The sequence below is a fragment of the Dermochelys coriacea genome, chromosome 8 (genome assembly GCF_009764565.3).
Source record: "Dermochelys coriacea isolate rDerCor1 chromosome 8, rDerCor1.pri.v4, whole genome shotgun sequence".
Classification (NCBI taxonomy): domain Eukaryota; kingdom Metazoa; phylum Chordata; order Testudines; family Dermochelyidae; genus Dermochelys; species Dermochelys coriacea.
In genome coordinates, this window is record NC_050075.1 from 37,896,243 (window position 1) to 37,911,676 (window position 15,434).

General features: G+C 42.8%; 1 protein-coding gene across 11 annotated transcripts in view; it reads left to right on the plus strand.

Annotated features, from left to right (window-relative positions):
• LOC119859699 (protocadherin alpha-C2-like) overlaps positions 1–15,434 on the plus strand; it is a 290,055-nt gene that overhangs the window by 138,328 nt on the left and 136,293 nt on the right. Inside the window, exon 1 of one of the 11 annotated variants that reach the window (XM_043520203.1) lies at positions 11,460–14,089. The exons of 9 other annotated variants lie outside the window; for them this stretch is intronic. In XM_043520203.1, the coding sequence (XP_043376138.1) occupies positions 11,660–14,089 (2,430 nt within the window). In that variant the 5' untranslated portion in view covers positions 11,460–11,659. Of the gene's footprint in view, positions 1–11,459; positions 14,090–15,434 lie in introns of those variants that run through there. One more of the 11 variants, XM_038412112.2, reaches the window with a different exon arrangement.

Sequence of the window (15,434 nt, forward strand, 5' to 3'; positions counted from 1 at the left end):
CAGGGAAGATTTAGGGCTTGATTCACCATTATTTTACTCCTATTTTATACTAAAGTAATTAATTTACTTCAGTGCTGGAGTAACACAATGGTGAATCCAGCCCTAAATATTTTAAAAGTTGTTAAACACTTACAGTACTTCTGATTGTAATTTGAGGACGGTAAAGGAGAACAGGTCCTCCCCCGCAAAGTTGCCACCTTTTTGCCTCTTAAAAATAAAGAACCAGTTTGTTTTGAAGCATGAAAAGTTTTACAATGAATTGCCCTTCTTCCAGAAATGTTTTAATTCACTTATTTTATTTATAGGTATGAGGAAGTATTTGTGAAGACACTCTGCATGTCTCTCTACAATATTAGAGAGACAAGGTGGATGAGGTAATATCTTTTACTGGACCAGCTTCTGTTGGTGAAAGAGACAAGCGTTACATCTTACACAGAGCTCTTCTTCAGGTCCTGAAAGCTTGTGTCTCTCCCCAAGAGAAGTTGGTCCTCGTCTCTCTAGTATCTTGGGACCAAGGTGTATACAACAACATCTGCAGAATATTATAATTAGCTGTACACATAGAAATAGATTACTCCATTCTTGTTGGAGTCAATGTTCAACTTCATGATTAGCAGTGCAGCCTGGAGTATACATTTTCATGCATAACTCCATAAAATATGGTTATTTGCATTATTTTCCTGAGGTATATTCTCTTTCAGGAGAACAACTTTTAGATTGGTTTCTTTTCCCTTTTAGCTGTTTTGAGTTAACTAAAGTGATAAAATAGGGTGGCAATAAGGTGTGTAAATGAAGACATTAAAAAATATAAAGAGAATGGGATGGAGGATTATCAGTAGAGTTAGACAGAGAAATAATAAAAATGAAGAACAAAACTTAGTAATAAGTGGAAATATACAAAAGCCACCTAAAGTAATATTAGGGGATTTTCCAAGCACAGTAAATGCAAGTAGAAGAATGTTTTCAAATCAATTTTGGCCACTTTAAATTGGAAACGGAGAATTTAGGGAAGTGATGCCTAAACTGTGGGGTGCACCCCCCTAGGGTGGCATGGAGGAATATTGAGGGGAAGGGGGGCAGGGCCTGATCCAGCCCCCACAGGAAGTGGGGAGGGAGCACCATCCAGGCCCACTTTGCCCTCAGTTCTGCTCTGGCCCCATCCACTCCTGTGTCCCTGGCCTCAGCCCCAGGCTTGATGGCAGCTCCAATCCTCTTCAGCCGCAGCCCAGCCTTGGCCCATGGCCCCATCCACGGTTCTACCCCTAGTCCTACTCCTGGCCCCAGATCTGCCCCCAATCATGGCCTTGGTCCCTGGGTCCCAACCTGGCTGTGGCTCCAGGCCAAGCTTGCCCCCCAGGCCTGACCATGGTCCCACTCCCAGCTGCAGTGGTCCCAGCCCTGACCATGGCCCTGCTCCCAGCCCAGCTCCTGACCACAGTTGGGGGCTGGGAGTGTGGACAGGGGCAAGTGGGGGCATGCTGTCAAAATTTTGGGGACCACTGACTTTGAGAAAGGAAAAAAGAAACAAAAGGGTTGTTAAACATTGCCTTATGTAGGGCTGGAAGGAATTTTCCTCCAAATCAGGTTGGCAGTGACCTTGATTTTTTTTCACTTTGCTCTACGAGTGTGGTTATGGGTCACTTGCCAGGATTATCTGGGTATATCACATTTAATTATTTCCCTGCTGTTGCAGGGGCCTTGAGCACTGGTGCACTTTGGTCCCTTCTATTCTTTGCCTGTTGCTCATAATAGTCTAGTCTCCTGTGGGTCTCATTTACTTTGGTCTTATTTCCCTTGTTGGGTTTAGTATGCCAGAGGTGATGGTGGCCTGTGAGATACAGGAGGTCAGACTAGATGAACTACTAGTGGTATTCTATGTCTCTAAGTAAGCATTTCATATCCATCTTTAGATCAGTGAGAAAGCAGAGATAATTTTCCAAAAGGGAGATATCACATGTGATATAAACAGCTATTAAAAGGTTGCTAAACTAAGGACAGGGCTATACTACAGAATTACTACTGTATAACTTCATGGCTCAGGGGTGTGAAAAATCCACACTCCCGTGCCTTCTAGTTATACCGACATAAGCGCAAGTGTAAACAGTGCTATGTGGGCAGAGAGCTTCTCCCATCCACGTAGCTATGGCCTCTGATGGAGGTGGATTAACTGTCAGCTGGAGAGCTCTTTCACCTCTCCTAGGCTAGAGCATCTTCATTAAAATGGTACAGCACTGCAGCTACAGCAATGTAGCTACATTGATGCAGCTGTACCGGATGCAGAGTTTTAAGTGTAGACCCGTTCTGGGTCAAAGTTGCACATATCCCTTAGTGTTGAGGAAAGCCAGCAAGTAAATCAATGATTTTTTTCAAAACCTAATGTATTTTCAATAATTCATAGATTCATAGATACCAAGGTCAGAAGGGACCATTCTGATCATCTAGTCTGACCTCCTGAACAACGCAGGCCACAGAATCTCGCCAACCCACTCCTACGAAAAACCTCACCTATGTCTGAGCTATTGAAGTCCTCAAATCATGGTTTAAAGACTTCAAGGAGCAGAGAATCCTCCCTCAAGTGACCTGTGCCCCATGCTACAGAGGAAGGCGAAAAACCTCCAGGGTCTCTTCCAATCTGCCCTGGAGGAAAATTCCTTCCCAACCCCAAATATGGCGATCAGCTAAACCCTGAACAAATGGGCAAGATTCACTAGCCAGATACTACGGAAAATTCTTTCCTGGGTAAGTCAGATCCCATCCATCTAATATCCCATCTCAGGGGATTAGGCCTATTTACCCTGAATATTTAAAGATCAATTACTTACCAAAATCACATTATCCCATCATACCATCTGCTCCATAAACTTATCGAGTAGAATCTTAAAGCCAGATAGATCTTTTGCCCCCACTGCTTCCCTTGGAAGGCTATTCCAAAACTTCACTCCTCTGATGGTTAGAAGCCTTCATCTAATTTCAAGTCTAAACTTCCTGGTGGCCAGTTTATACCCATTTGTTCTTGTGTCCACAATGGTGCTAAGCTTAAATAATTCCTCTCCTATATCCCTTTGATATATTTATAGAGAGCACTCATATCTCCCCTCAACCTTCTTTTAGTTAGGCTAAACAAGCCAAGCTCTTTAAGTCTCCTTTCATAAGACAAGTTTTCCATTCCTTGGATCATCCTAGTAGTCCTTCTCTGTACCTGCTCCAGTTTGAATTCATCTTTTTTAAACATGTGAGACCAGAACTGCACACAGTATTCAAGATGAGGTCTCATCAGTTCCTTGTATAATGGTACTACTGGAAATGCCTACTGGAAATGCCTCTCCTGATGCATCCCAAAAGCGCATTAGCTTTTTTCACAGCCATATCACATTGGCAGCTCATAATCATCCTATGATCAACCAATACTCCAAGGTCCTTCTCCTCTTCAATTACTTCTAATTGATGCGTCCCCAGCTTATAACTAATATTCTTGTTATTAATCCCTAAATGCATAACCTTACACTTCTCACTATTAAATTTCATCCTATTACTATTACTCCAGTTTACAAGGTCATCCAGATCCTCCTGTATAATATCCCGATCCTTCTCTGAATTGGCAATACCTCCCAGCTTTGTATCATCTGCAAACTTTATTAGCACACTCCCACTTTTTGTGCCAAGGTCAGTAATAAAAAGATTAAATAAGATTGGTCCCCAAACCAATCCCTGAGGAACTCCACTGGTAACCTCCCTCCAGCCTGACAGTTCACCTTTCAGTAGGACCCATTGTAGTCTCCCCTTTAACCAATTCCTTATCCACCTTTTGATGTTCATATTGATCCCCATCTTCTCCAATTTAACTAATAATTCCCCATGTGGCACGGTATCAAACACCTTATTGAAATCTAGGTAAATTAGATCCACTGCTTTTCCTTTATCTAAAAAATCTGTCACTTTCTCAAAGAAGGAGATCAGGTTGGTTTGGCACGATCTACCTTTTGTAAAACCATGTTGTATTTTGTCCCATTTACCATTGACTTCAATGTCCTTAACTAATTTCTCCTTCAAAATTTTTTCCAGGACCTTGCATACTACAGATGTCAAACTAACTGTCCTGTAGTTACTCGGATCACTTTTTTTTCCTTTCTTAAAAATAGGAACTATATTAGCAATTCTCCAGTCATTCCGTACAACTCCTGAGTTTACAGATTCGTTAAAAATTCTTGCTAATGGGCTTGCAATTTCAGGTGCCAATTCCTTTAATATTCTTGGATGAAGATTATCTGGACCCCCCGATTTAGTCCCATTAAGCTGTTTGAGTTTCGCTTTTACCTCAGATATGGTAATAACTACCTCCATATCCTCATTCCCATTTGTCATGCTACCATTATCCCTAATAATGTATTTAAGAGGTGTTTAAAGACTGGAGTGTAGCAAACACAGTTACTTTAAAGTAAATTAATTAAATGCTTAGGACATTTCAATTAGGTCCAATGGTCAGGGCTGGGGACCCCAAGCCCTAGGTTCCCTTTTGAACTCTATCACCGGTTCATTACAGGTGATTACCCCCCTCTGCGTCTCAGCTATAGGTACATTTAGGTTACTAATACACATCTTCACAAGGATCTTCTGAGGATTAATTAATTTATCTTTGCTCATCTTTTTGGGCTGATTGTAAGCCAAGTGAAATGAGTGTGAGTCTCTTCATTTACTTCAATGGGCTTTGGGTCAGGCCTTTTGAAATTATTGGGTGAAAGATGTTATAAGAAGTGCAAAGTATTAGTAAGAGGAAAGACAAACCAGGAACTAATTGAGCAATAATTTTTTTTCAGACATTGTGGGGAAATTCTTCAACACTTGGAATCAATCAAGTTTAGATACTGTCTCAGGATCTGTGTATTCTGGTAAGGATTAGGTAGGAACTCATCCCATTTATGGGAAACTAGAAGTCAAGTTAAGTAGTGTGCTCTGAATAAGTAAGTAGTATATAAATTAAATAAAAAATACAGCATACAGATTAGGAACCTGATTTGTGGGTTATTCTGGAAAAAGGTAAAAAATAAAATCTATTATTCCCAGGTACAGAGGCATCGAAAGGGCTAACAATATATATATTGTAATATCAGCACAACATATTGAAGAAAATATACAATATACACAATTTCACACCCAAACTCACTTAGTGTTTGTGTGTGTAATTAAGGTATTCGTTACAGTTATTTTGTATGAAACATTTGCTATGTATTGGTCATTATAGGATAAAAAAAATATCATTGCCTTAGAGGTGGTGGGGGAGGGATAGCTCAGTGGTTTGAGCATTGGCCTGCTAAACCCAGGGTTGTGAGTTCAATCCTTCTGGGGGCCATTTAGGGATGGGGCAAAAAAAATAAATAAATTGGGGATTGGTCCTGCTTTGAGCAGGGGGTTGGACTAGATGAAGTCCTGAGGTCCCTTCCAACTCTGATATTCTAAGAGAGTGAGGAAGCTGATATCAAATCTGAGATTGTTTATAATTATTAAGGCAATATTAAGGATATGTTCTAATTACAAAAGCATAGATATTAACATTGCATAACAGATTTTCAAATATATTAAAGGGGTGGATAAAATCAAGAGAAGGTATTGTTTTACACGGGTGACATCAAGAGACAGCTAGATATATTTATTTTTAACATTTTACATAGGGAATTTTAGTGTAAATTAAGTGTCATATAGACAGCTCAAAGGACTTAAGTCTTTTTACCAAAGATCAGGTAGACTATGGAAGCAAAACTGTAAGACTGCACACACTATCCAGCCGTGTTCTTTAAATATAATTTTCCTCCCCGTTTACAGTTAAAGAGGGGAGATCGGTCCCTCTCCTTTCAGAGCTTGGCTTTTTTGCTGATACTGACAAATCGTGCTAGTGGTAGGGAATTTCTTTATTTGAACACCTGTCAACTGCGAACTGGATTGGGAGGAGGAATGATTTCACACAAGCCTCTGAATAATCAGATGGTAACAACTTTTGTTTTTTGTTAGGTTGTGAAAGGCGCATCGTCTTCAGAAATGTGGGGGTGGAAAATCAGAAAGGGAGAAGAGATTAAAATACAGTTTCAACAGACAGGTATTTTAGGTCAGGCAGGCTTTACTAGTTACCAGAGATTTTTTTTACTTTCTTCTTTGACAGCGCTTCATTGTATTCAAGTGAATGTGGATTCATTGCGACACGTGGGCTCACGTTGAAAGCCATCTCTGGCTGTGTCACTGTTTGTTTATTTTTTGTAAAGGCTGCTCTGTTTGGTTGGAATGTTTTTTTCTACGGTGCTGTGGAATTAGCTGCTATATAAAATAAGTGTCTCGAAAGGGCATGGGTAAGAGTACATAGAAAGCGTTAAAATTTGACCTTACAGCATATTTATCGACTCTTGCTTTTGATTGATTATTGTAATTAAAATCCTTGTGTGAGGGTAGCTAGAAATGCAAGAGAGAGGTAGATCGCCGGCCACTAAAGTCAGACGATATAAATAGCTGTGAAAAGTGGCTGTCCTCTGTACTGTTTAATAGATATCACTGGATGAAGGTCTTCTGAAATGAATATGCTATAAATTATGTTCCAAGAGCCTCCTGCAAAGTTACACGAATAACGTAATATTGATTGTTTATTACAAGACAAATATTTAAAATGAAAATTGAACCTTGATTATATTTTTCTATTTGACATTTCTGCATAACTAGCTCATTAGGTCACATTTTAATCATATTTCTTTTCTCTGATCAAGCAAAGAGGATGATAAATGTTAATCGCATCGCTGCAGTTTCCTTCATTTCGCTTTCATTCAGGAAATATCAGGCCCACGTCTTTTTCTTTTAATGTGATTTTAGCCTGACTGGGTGCCTGGGAAAGTACCGCTACTAAATTATAGCATGCATTTTGCCCTTTAGAAGCAGCATCAAAGAATGTAAGTTGTCTTTCCCATTTTTAAAAACTGTGGAGATTTCACGGATGCACACGGCTGAACCGATCGCTTCGATTAAAGAAATGCTATACCAATCTGGTCCAATAGGGGGCGCCTCTTCGGCCTCTGTGTCTGAGGGGTTTCAGAGTTGCAGCCGTGTTAGTCTGTATTCGCAAAAAGAAAAGGAGTACTTGTGGCACCTTAGAGACTAACAAATTTATTAGAGCATAAGCTTTCGTGAGCTACAGCTCACTTCATCGGAAGTGAGCTGTAGCTCACGAAAGCTTATGCTCTAATAAATTTGTTAGTCTCTAAGGTGCCACAAGTACTCCTTTTCTTTTTGTGTCTGAGGGGACGATTCTCCTTCTACTGGCAGAGTTTCTATGTGTCGCTGTCCGCTAATATGATGCGATAGTTCTCAGGGATCTGTCCGGCTGCTCTGCAGCCACAGCGCTCAGGGACAGTCACACAAGAGTGTTGTCTCCTGTGCCGTTTTTCACACTCTATTCTCTCTTTAATTTAATGGCCTTTTCAATGAGCCATTTACCCACCCCAGTGCGGCAGTTCTGCTTGATTTCCCCTTGTTGCGGGTTTGCGGAGATATTGAGGGGCCGGCTTTCATGTGTTCCTGAAGCATTCAAGCAGCGATTCGTTTCGGGCAATTTTTCTAAGGATTTAGGGATTGCAGATTCCGGGATCTCCACCTCTCCAGCATGAGCCGAAGCTGTTCACATCTGATTTCAGATGCGGGGCGTTATTTGTACCATAGACCAAGAAGCCACGTGCGACTCCAAACTAAACTGCTTTTTGGCACCCGAAAGCGGTGATGGAAAATCCCCTACAAGTTCTGTCCATTTAAATCGAAGTGACCCAGATAAACAAGTCCCGATTTCCCACACAGACAATTCCAGTCTATTACCTAGGTTGCTTGCGACTCCAGGGCCGCGTGTCACTCGAGAGTGAACAGAAGACCCTGGCAGCAATTCTCTGACAACCTAACGTCTCCATTAAAACGAGTTCTTCGTATTGGATCTGCAGCCCCGAAGCGGTGTCAAGTGCTTTCTTCTTTTAGGATTGGTAAAGCCTCTGGACCGTAGAGAGCAGCTAATATACCAGCTAGACACCTTTGCAAAAGACGGAGGCTCCCAGATAACCTGGACTGTTACTGTCCTGGGTGCTGGTGACAACACCTAGGTGTTCAGCCAGTGTGTGGATCGGGTTACTGTCGGGGCAGCGTTTCTGAAGGCATTTCGCTAACCTCAACCACAGCAGTTGCCTTATGCCGGATCCCTTGGGGGAATGGTGTATTGCCTCGGCAGGCAGGACCACGGGATTCAGCCACCCAGATCTGAATCTAACCAGTGCGCAGATTAGGAGGAGATGCACAGAAGCTTCTGACCGCCTGCATCTTTATACAGTGTTCACATCCGCTCTAACGGGGCGGATGTCAGCGAGATCCGGGCATTGCAGTGCCGGTAAGAGGTAGCTGAGGGGAACTGCAGCTCTCCGCAAATCGTCCTCGCCTCTCTTTTCAGCCCAGTGCCTACAACGGAGCGCCCGGGAGAAAGGTGCCTTTAATTACTGTGATGGACAAAGATTGGGGAATCAAGGAGAGAGTTTGCTGACGGATTCCAGGCTTCTTTGGGAACAGAAAGGTCTGTGAAGAACTGTCACTTTAGGTACGGATGTGGTTCTGGGCCGTGAGACAGTGTCTGAGTACTAGCATCACTGTTCAGGGACTGGCTGGGCGTCCCGCCAATGCTAACAAAATCCTCCCTGGGAGTTGTCTGTCTCTCTTGGACAAAAGAGGCGCGGGTCTCTGCCTTTCCTGAAGTGTCCATTCGCTCCCAAAGTCGCCATTCCATGCTGAGCATCTTCAGGTTTCCCAAGTCCAAGTTAAAGCCCACAGCCACAGCCTAACTGCTCCGGAGCTCCATAAATGTAGTCATTATTTGGTGGATCCGAATTACAATGCAGCGGTGATACTCCCTTCCTAGGAACCGGACACCTGATAGCTCTGGCCCTGGTGCGCACAGTCAGGTTACCTGGTGATCCTAACTGTGGCACTCAATGGACGCTCAGCCAGATGTTTGAGAGAGTTATGATTTGTTACAGCCAACTGAGCCCTGTTCCGCGCCTCTCTCCTCTGACTTCAGAGCACCCAGGACGGCCACCGGTAATGGCGAACCAGCTCTCTCAGTCACTGTCACTATTGGCTTGTTCTTCTCTGACTCAAGTCTTTCTGGATTTTAGTGAGGTGGCAGGAAATCAAATAAGTGCTGCAGTCAGTCTCAGCTTCTGTTTACTCAGCAACATGGTTTCCATTTCCGGGTTGGTTTTGTGTTTTTTCAGTCCTACCTGCACCAAAGCGCCGCTCTCAGAAGGAAAGTCTTGTACAGAAGAAGTGTCTTACTTAGGACTCCGGTGTCTGGAAAGACTTCATTGGTCCCCTTTCAAAATATTATTTACTACCCGAATTCCCGGAGGGAAGAAGAAGTGACGTTTTCTTGGATGTCGGTGGCTTTATGGCCTATTTGGAATCCATTCTCTGTAGGTTGTATTTCTAACCTCGCAGAACTTTAATGCAACGTTAACGGTAAAATAGCACTTTCAAGTTTATGTTTAGAAAGGAAAAGAACCCAGTGAATGAAACTGAGGCAAGAGACTACATTAAGTAGTGAACATCAGAGTTACACTTTGGCTAAAATATTATTTTATCGTCGGCTTTTCTGTTGTGAAGACAGTTTAACTCTTAACGAAGAGAAATTTTTTTGATAATGATCAGTTGGACGTTTAATATTGCTCTTTATTTGGACCAGTTCGATTACATTGCTACTGTTTTCAATTAACAGAGAAGAGTAGTTTTAGGTTTCCAACTTTAAGCAGCAGATTGTGAGCCCTTTCGTTACTCATGCTGGTGAGGAGTTACTCACTCGAGTAGTCCCATTAACTTTAGCAGAGCTACTGGTATGAGGAAGAGTTCACCAATGTGAGCAAGAAGTTCATAGGCTGAGTCGGATGGATTGATGTCAAAGTAGTCATAGCCATGGGAGCTCTTCAAGTCATCCCTGCTAAATACCTCAAGTATTTGGGTCGAGTCATTGGATCCAAAAGCCGCAGGTTTTCTATAACGTCAGCTCTCAAAAGAAAATGTGAAAATGTCGCTGATAACATCATTGATGTCAGAAGTCCTGGGGACCAAGGGTTTTTCCTTTAGCCCGGGGAGTTAAGCTGGCAGCCAAATCACATAAAGTATTGCAGAATTTCAGCTGTCCCCTCGCAAGCAAATAATCTGCGACAGCGATCCTAGTCTTGCTAAGGGTGATCTCCCTCACACCCCACCTTGTATCCAGACCCCACTCTGTTCTTAGAACCTGATGTCTTTCTGGCTCTCCCACTGGACCAACATCCTAAGGAAAGCACGTGGGTGGGTAACTTCTTCATATGCTTTTGGAGTAAAATAATTTTTGTGCCACCCGCAAATCGGTTTTAAATCACTCTCTCCCTTTATTTACAGAACAAAGAGCAAAATCCTTGAAATCTGTAACACTTCTAATAAACATACAAGCAAGTATTGACGGGGCACCTACTCTCCGGTTAAGTGAAGCAGATCCTAGTACAAACAGCAAGAGGTGTTTCAGAGTAGCAGCCGTATTAGTCTGTATTCGCAAGAAGAAAAGGAGTACTTGTGGCACCTTAGAGACTAACAAATTTATTTGAGCATAAGCTTTCCTGAGCTACAGCTCACTTCATCGGATGTGTGAGCAGAGGTGTGCAGCTAGAAATTCAGGGCCTGATCCTGCGTCTGTTGAAGTCAGTGGGAGTTTTGCCATTGATTTCAGTGGTCATAGCATCAGAATCTTAGTGTGGTGATCATTCTCCTTTCGCCGGAATAATCCAAGTTCATTTACATTAGTAAGTGAGCTCAGAAGCAAGCAAAAAGCAGGGAGGAGGGAGGCTCATAATAAAACCACTCCACTAAATTAGTTAGTAACAAAGATAACTTTTACGTTCCTCAAATGGCAATCTAAGAAGCAGAAGAATTTTATGCTAAACCAAGAGCTTGCTAGAACAGTGGTGAGCTCTGTTAAATGAGAGCTGTTACTTTCCTCTCACACGTCACTTCTACATCCAGATGTACTGACAGCATGGCTTGGGCGTTTTCCCTTGCTAATGCCGTCTGTTATGTTGCAGATGTGTACGGAATCGGCAGGATCTCAGGCAGGGAGAATTTTCCGCATCTTTTTCGAGTTTGTCATTCATGGAAATATATCCAGGTTTCAAAAACAGATCCAAAATGTTATCTGAGGGCATTTAGAAGGATACGATCTATTTATTCTGTAACATTTTAAACACTTATTTCATCCAGTGCTGTGGCGAAGACTGTTCTTTACTAGCTGGCATGACATTTGTTAGACCTCTAGGTGGCGCTGTCCACCAGTAAGGTACCCAACTGTAATAGAAGATCTTTTCCATCCACATGATCACATATAGCAAAGCCAGCTGCAATATAAAAGAGCTGGCAGTGGCTGGCTCAGCAGCGGATAACTTGGAGATGATTTCAGGGAGCATAAGGAAGAGCATATGCTCTTTTCCCACATTTTATAAAACTATTTGGTGGGTTTTTTAAAATTAATTTTACCATTTTGCTTTGGTATGGTAACTTCAGCTCTTTGCTGAGATATTGGATTATGTTACTGTTGAAACGGTCTGCAGGGAGCTGAGCCAGGGAAGGAAGAATGCGGGTCCATTTAATGGTGTTCTTCCTTATTTCCTACACCGTGAATGGGCAAATAGAGTATTCCATCTCCGAAGAAACTGAACGTGATGTGTCTGTTGGGAATATAGCAAAGGATTTAGGAATAGATGCAACTACACTTTCACTCCGGAAATTTCGCATGATCACCAGTTCAAGTAAGCAATATTTTAATTTGGATGTAAGCACGGGGGCTTTGTCAGTTAATGAGCCCATAGACAGAGAGCAGGTTTGTGAATTGAAAACTACTTGTTTTCTGAATTACGAACTTGTGCTAGAAAGCCCTCTAGAGCTTTATAAAATGGAATTTAAAATATTAGACATAAATGACAACTCCCCCACGTTCCCTTTAAATGAGTATCACTTAAATGTAGCCGAGTTTTTATCTCCTGGGGCTCGGTTTACACTCCCCAATGCCCAAGACTTTGATGAAGGCACCAACAGTGTCCAGACCTATTATCTGAGCCCTAACGAACATTTCCGTCTGGAAATGCAAACACGCGGGGATGGGAGTAAGTACCCCGAACTGGTGCTGGAGAAGCCCTTAGACAGGGAGCAGCAATCCACTCACAGACTTGTAATTACAGCCAAAGATGGTGGGAATCCCGAGAGATCTGGTGACGCCCAAGTCATTGTGACTGTTCTTGATACCAATGACAACGCTCCAGCATTTGAACATTCCCTCTACAGGGCAAGTATCTTGGAAAACTCCCCCAACGGCACGTTGGTAACCAAAGTACATGCCACTGACTTAGACGAAGGTCAAAATGGAGAGATCAGATACTCCTTTAGCAATAGCACTTCTGCTGATTTACAGAGACAGTTTCTAATCCACCCCCAGACTGGGGAGGTAAAAGTGAATGGCATTCTAGATGTTCAGAGACCCGTTCTAGAGATGTTCATTGAGGCGACGGACAAAGGTGCGTTTGGAATGTCCAGTACAGCTAAATTGCTGGTGGAGGTCACAGATGTAAATAATAATGCCCCAGAGGTTACAATCACCTCTCTTTCCAGTCCCATCCCTGAAGACGCTGCGCCCGGCACTGTGATAGCTCTTTTGAGTGTACTGGATAAAGACCCTGGCGACAACGGGAAGGTAACTTGCCAGATCCCCGCTAACATTCCTTTCCAACTAAAACCCTCTTTCGACAATTACTATAGTGTGGTTACTGATGGGCTTCTGGACCGAGAATTGGTCAGTGAATATAACATCACCATCACCGCCACAGACCTTGGTTCCCCGCCAATCGTCACTCAAAAGACAGTATTGGTGCAAATCTCCGACGTGAACGATAACCCTCCCAAGTTCGCCAGACAGTCCTGTGACATCTCTGTGACGGAGAACAATCACCCTGGAGCATCTTTGTTCCAGGTGTCAGCATCTGACCTCGACATTAGCGGGAATGGTCAGGTCTCTTATGCGCTCAGGGACATCGACATTGCAGGGAGCTCCTTGTCTAGTTTTTTATCCCTTAACTCAGAGAATGGAAACATCTATGCAAAAAGCACCTTTGACTATGAACAACTCAGGAGTTTTCATTTTCAAGTGGTAGCCAAGGACAACGGGTCCCCGGCCCTGAGTGCGGCCTTAACGGTGAATATATTCATAGCGGATCAGAACGACAACGCCCCGGTCATCCTATACCCTGGGGCCAGGAACGGCTCGGTCGCGGTGGAAATAGTCCCTAGGTTAGCCGATGCCGGTTACCTCGTGACGAAAGTGGTGGCGGATGATGCGGACAGCCGGCAGAACGCGTGGCTTTCCTACCATCTGCAGCTATCTTCCGACTCCAGCCTATTCAGGGTTTTGCCCAATACAGGAGAACTCAGGACTACTCGCTCCATGAGGTCCACAGATTCCAGCAAACACAAAGTGGTCATTCTAGTGAGGGACAATGGGGAGCCGTCCCTCTCCTCCACGGTAGCCCTGGGCATCCTGCTGGCTGACTCCCTTCCTCAGGCCCTCCCGGACTTCGATGACGGGATGGAGGGACAAGAGCAGCTCACTAGCCTGAACCTTTACTTGATCATCTCGCTCGCTTCCATTTCCTTTGTGTTCCTTGGGTTTGTACTCTTCCTTCTTCTCACAAGGTTTTTCCATTGCAGAACGAACCACTCCCGCAGCGGCTGCTGTTCAGGGTGCTGCCCAGTGGATGAGCACGACAAGTATCGCTTCAACGTGCGCATGCTCCCAAGATCTCATTTAACGCCCGGCATGGTGGGGGTCTCAGGAGTGGGCAAACTGACCCAGACCTATTTGTACAGGGCTTCTTTGGGTGTTGGGCCTAGCAATAACAATTTACTAGTGAATGGAGACGCTGGGAATCTTTCCAATGGCGCAGGATTACAAGTGCCCACGGCCTGTGTTCAAGTCCGGAAGGTGAAGAGCGATCACTTTCATGCCATTCTAGTGGTAAGTAGTTTTTGTTTAAATTATCCCCATTTCACCTAAATGTACGTGGACTGTTTGGTTTTAAATTTACTTACCCAGCGGTTCCAGTGCTAATCCTATACGAAAGAGAAGCTTAAAAAGGGAAATGATTTAACCCCAGGACAGCAGATGCCCTTATGTTAACACGAGCAAAATGAAATCTCCTAATATAATTCTAATTAGGATTTCCTAATTCTGTTCTAAACCGAAGAGCTATACCAGAGAAAAAAATACCTTCGAATGTAGCATGGACACGGTATGCCATATAAAGTCAGATGGTGCTCAGGCTGAGGGAACTATGTAATCCATGTACAAGTTCACCAAACAATTAGATGGAAAGAGGTTGTGAAATAAGTGAAAAGTAAATTGACTTATGAGTTCAAATATGTAGGGCATGAAAACAAACAAAAAAAATCCAAAAAAGAGAGAAGCCACTGGAACTTCCTAGATTCTAAAATATTCCACTTAGAGAGTTTCCCTCTAGGGAGGGAAATGGTGTGAGAGAAAATAATGTCATATGAAAAGGTGATATTTTAAAGTCCTGATGCGACTTTTCCAAAGCACCTAAACTTCATGCACCCCAGGTTAAGAACCACGGACCTAAGGGAATTAGTTGCCCAGCTCCTTCTGGCTCCTTTGAAAATCCCACCCTCAAAGCTTTAGATTTGCAATTCAATTATATCTTCTAAAAATAATATAAGGATTTTGTGGGACAAAATTTCTGGTCCTGTCACACTACAAGTGACCTCCCTCTGAGGAGGAATCATTTTGTAAGATTATAGCACAGGACTGTGAGTCAAGAAAGCTGAATGGTGTTCTAGGATGTCACTGACTTGCTCAATGACCTTTGGCCAGTTGCTTATGCTCTAGTTTCCTGATCTGCAAAATAATGATACCTTTTTGCCAGATGTCTTTTGAGCTTTAATTAATGCTCCTGAAAAACTTTGAGATGCTCTGAGGATGGTAAAAGTTCTAAATGTTTATCTACAATTAAAACTAACCTGCAGTTTGCAATTATGCATCATGAAAGCACAAATTTTAATCTGAGCTATATGCATTTATTTGCTTTTCACTAATTTGGTTGGGTTGATACACAAAATATTGGGCTATGTTCAGTATACTGTACTGGCAATCACTAGAAAGGAATGGTATCTTCAGTTAGACTTTATGGCTTATGGCTAAGAATTTTAAAAGTGATGAGTGCTTTTTTAATGTTTTTGAATGTCCAACCCGAGACAACTTAAAAAAGAGCCTGATTTTCAGGGTTTGACTACCCAGTTTCTGAAAATCATCTATGTTTAAGGTGTTTCCAATTGGACACCCAAAG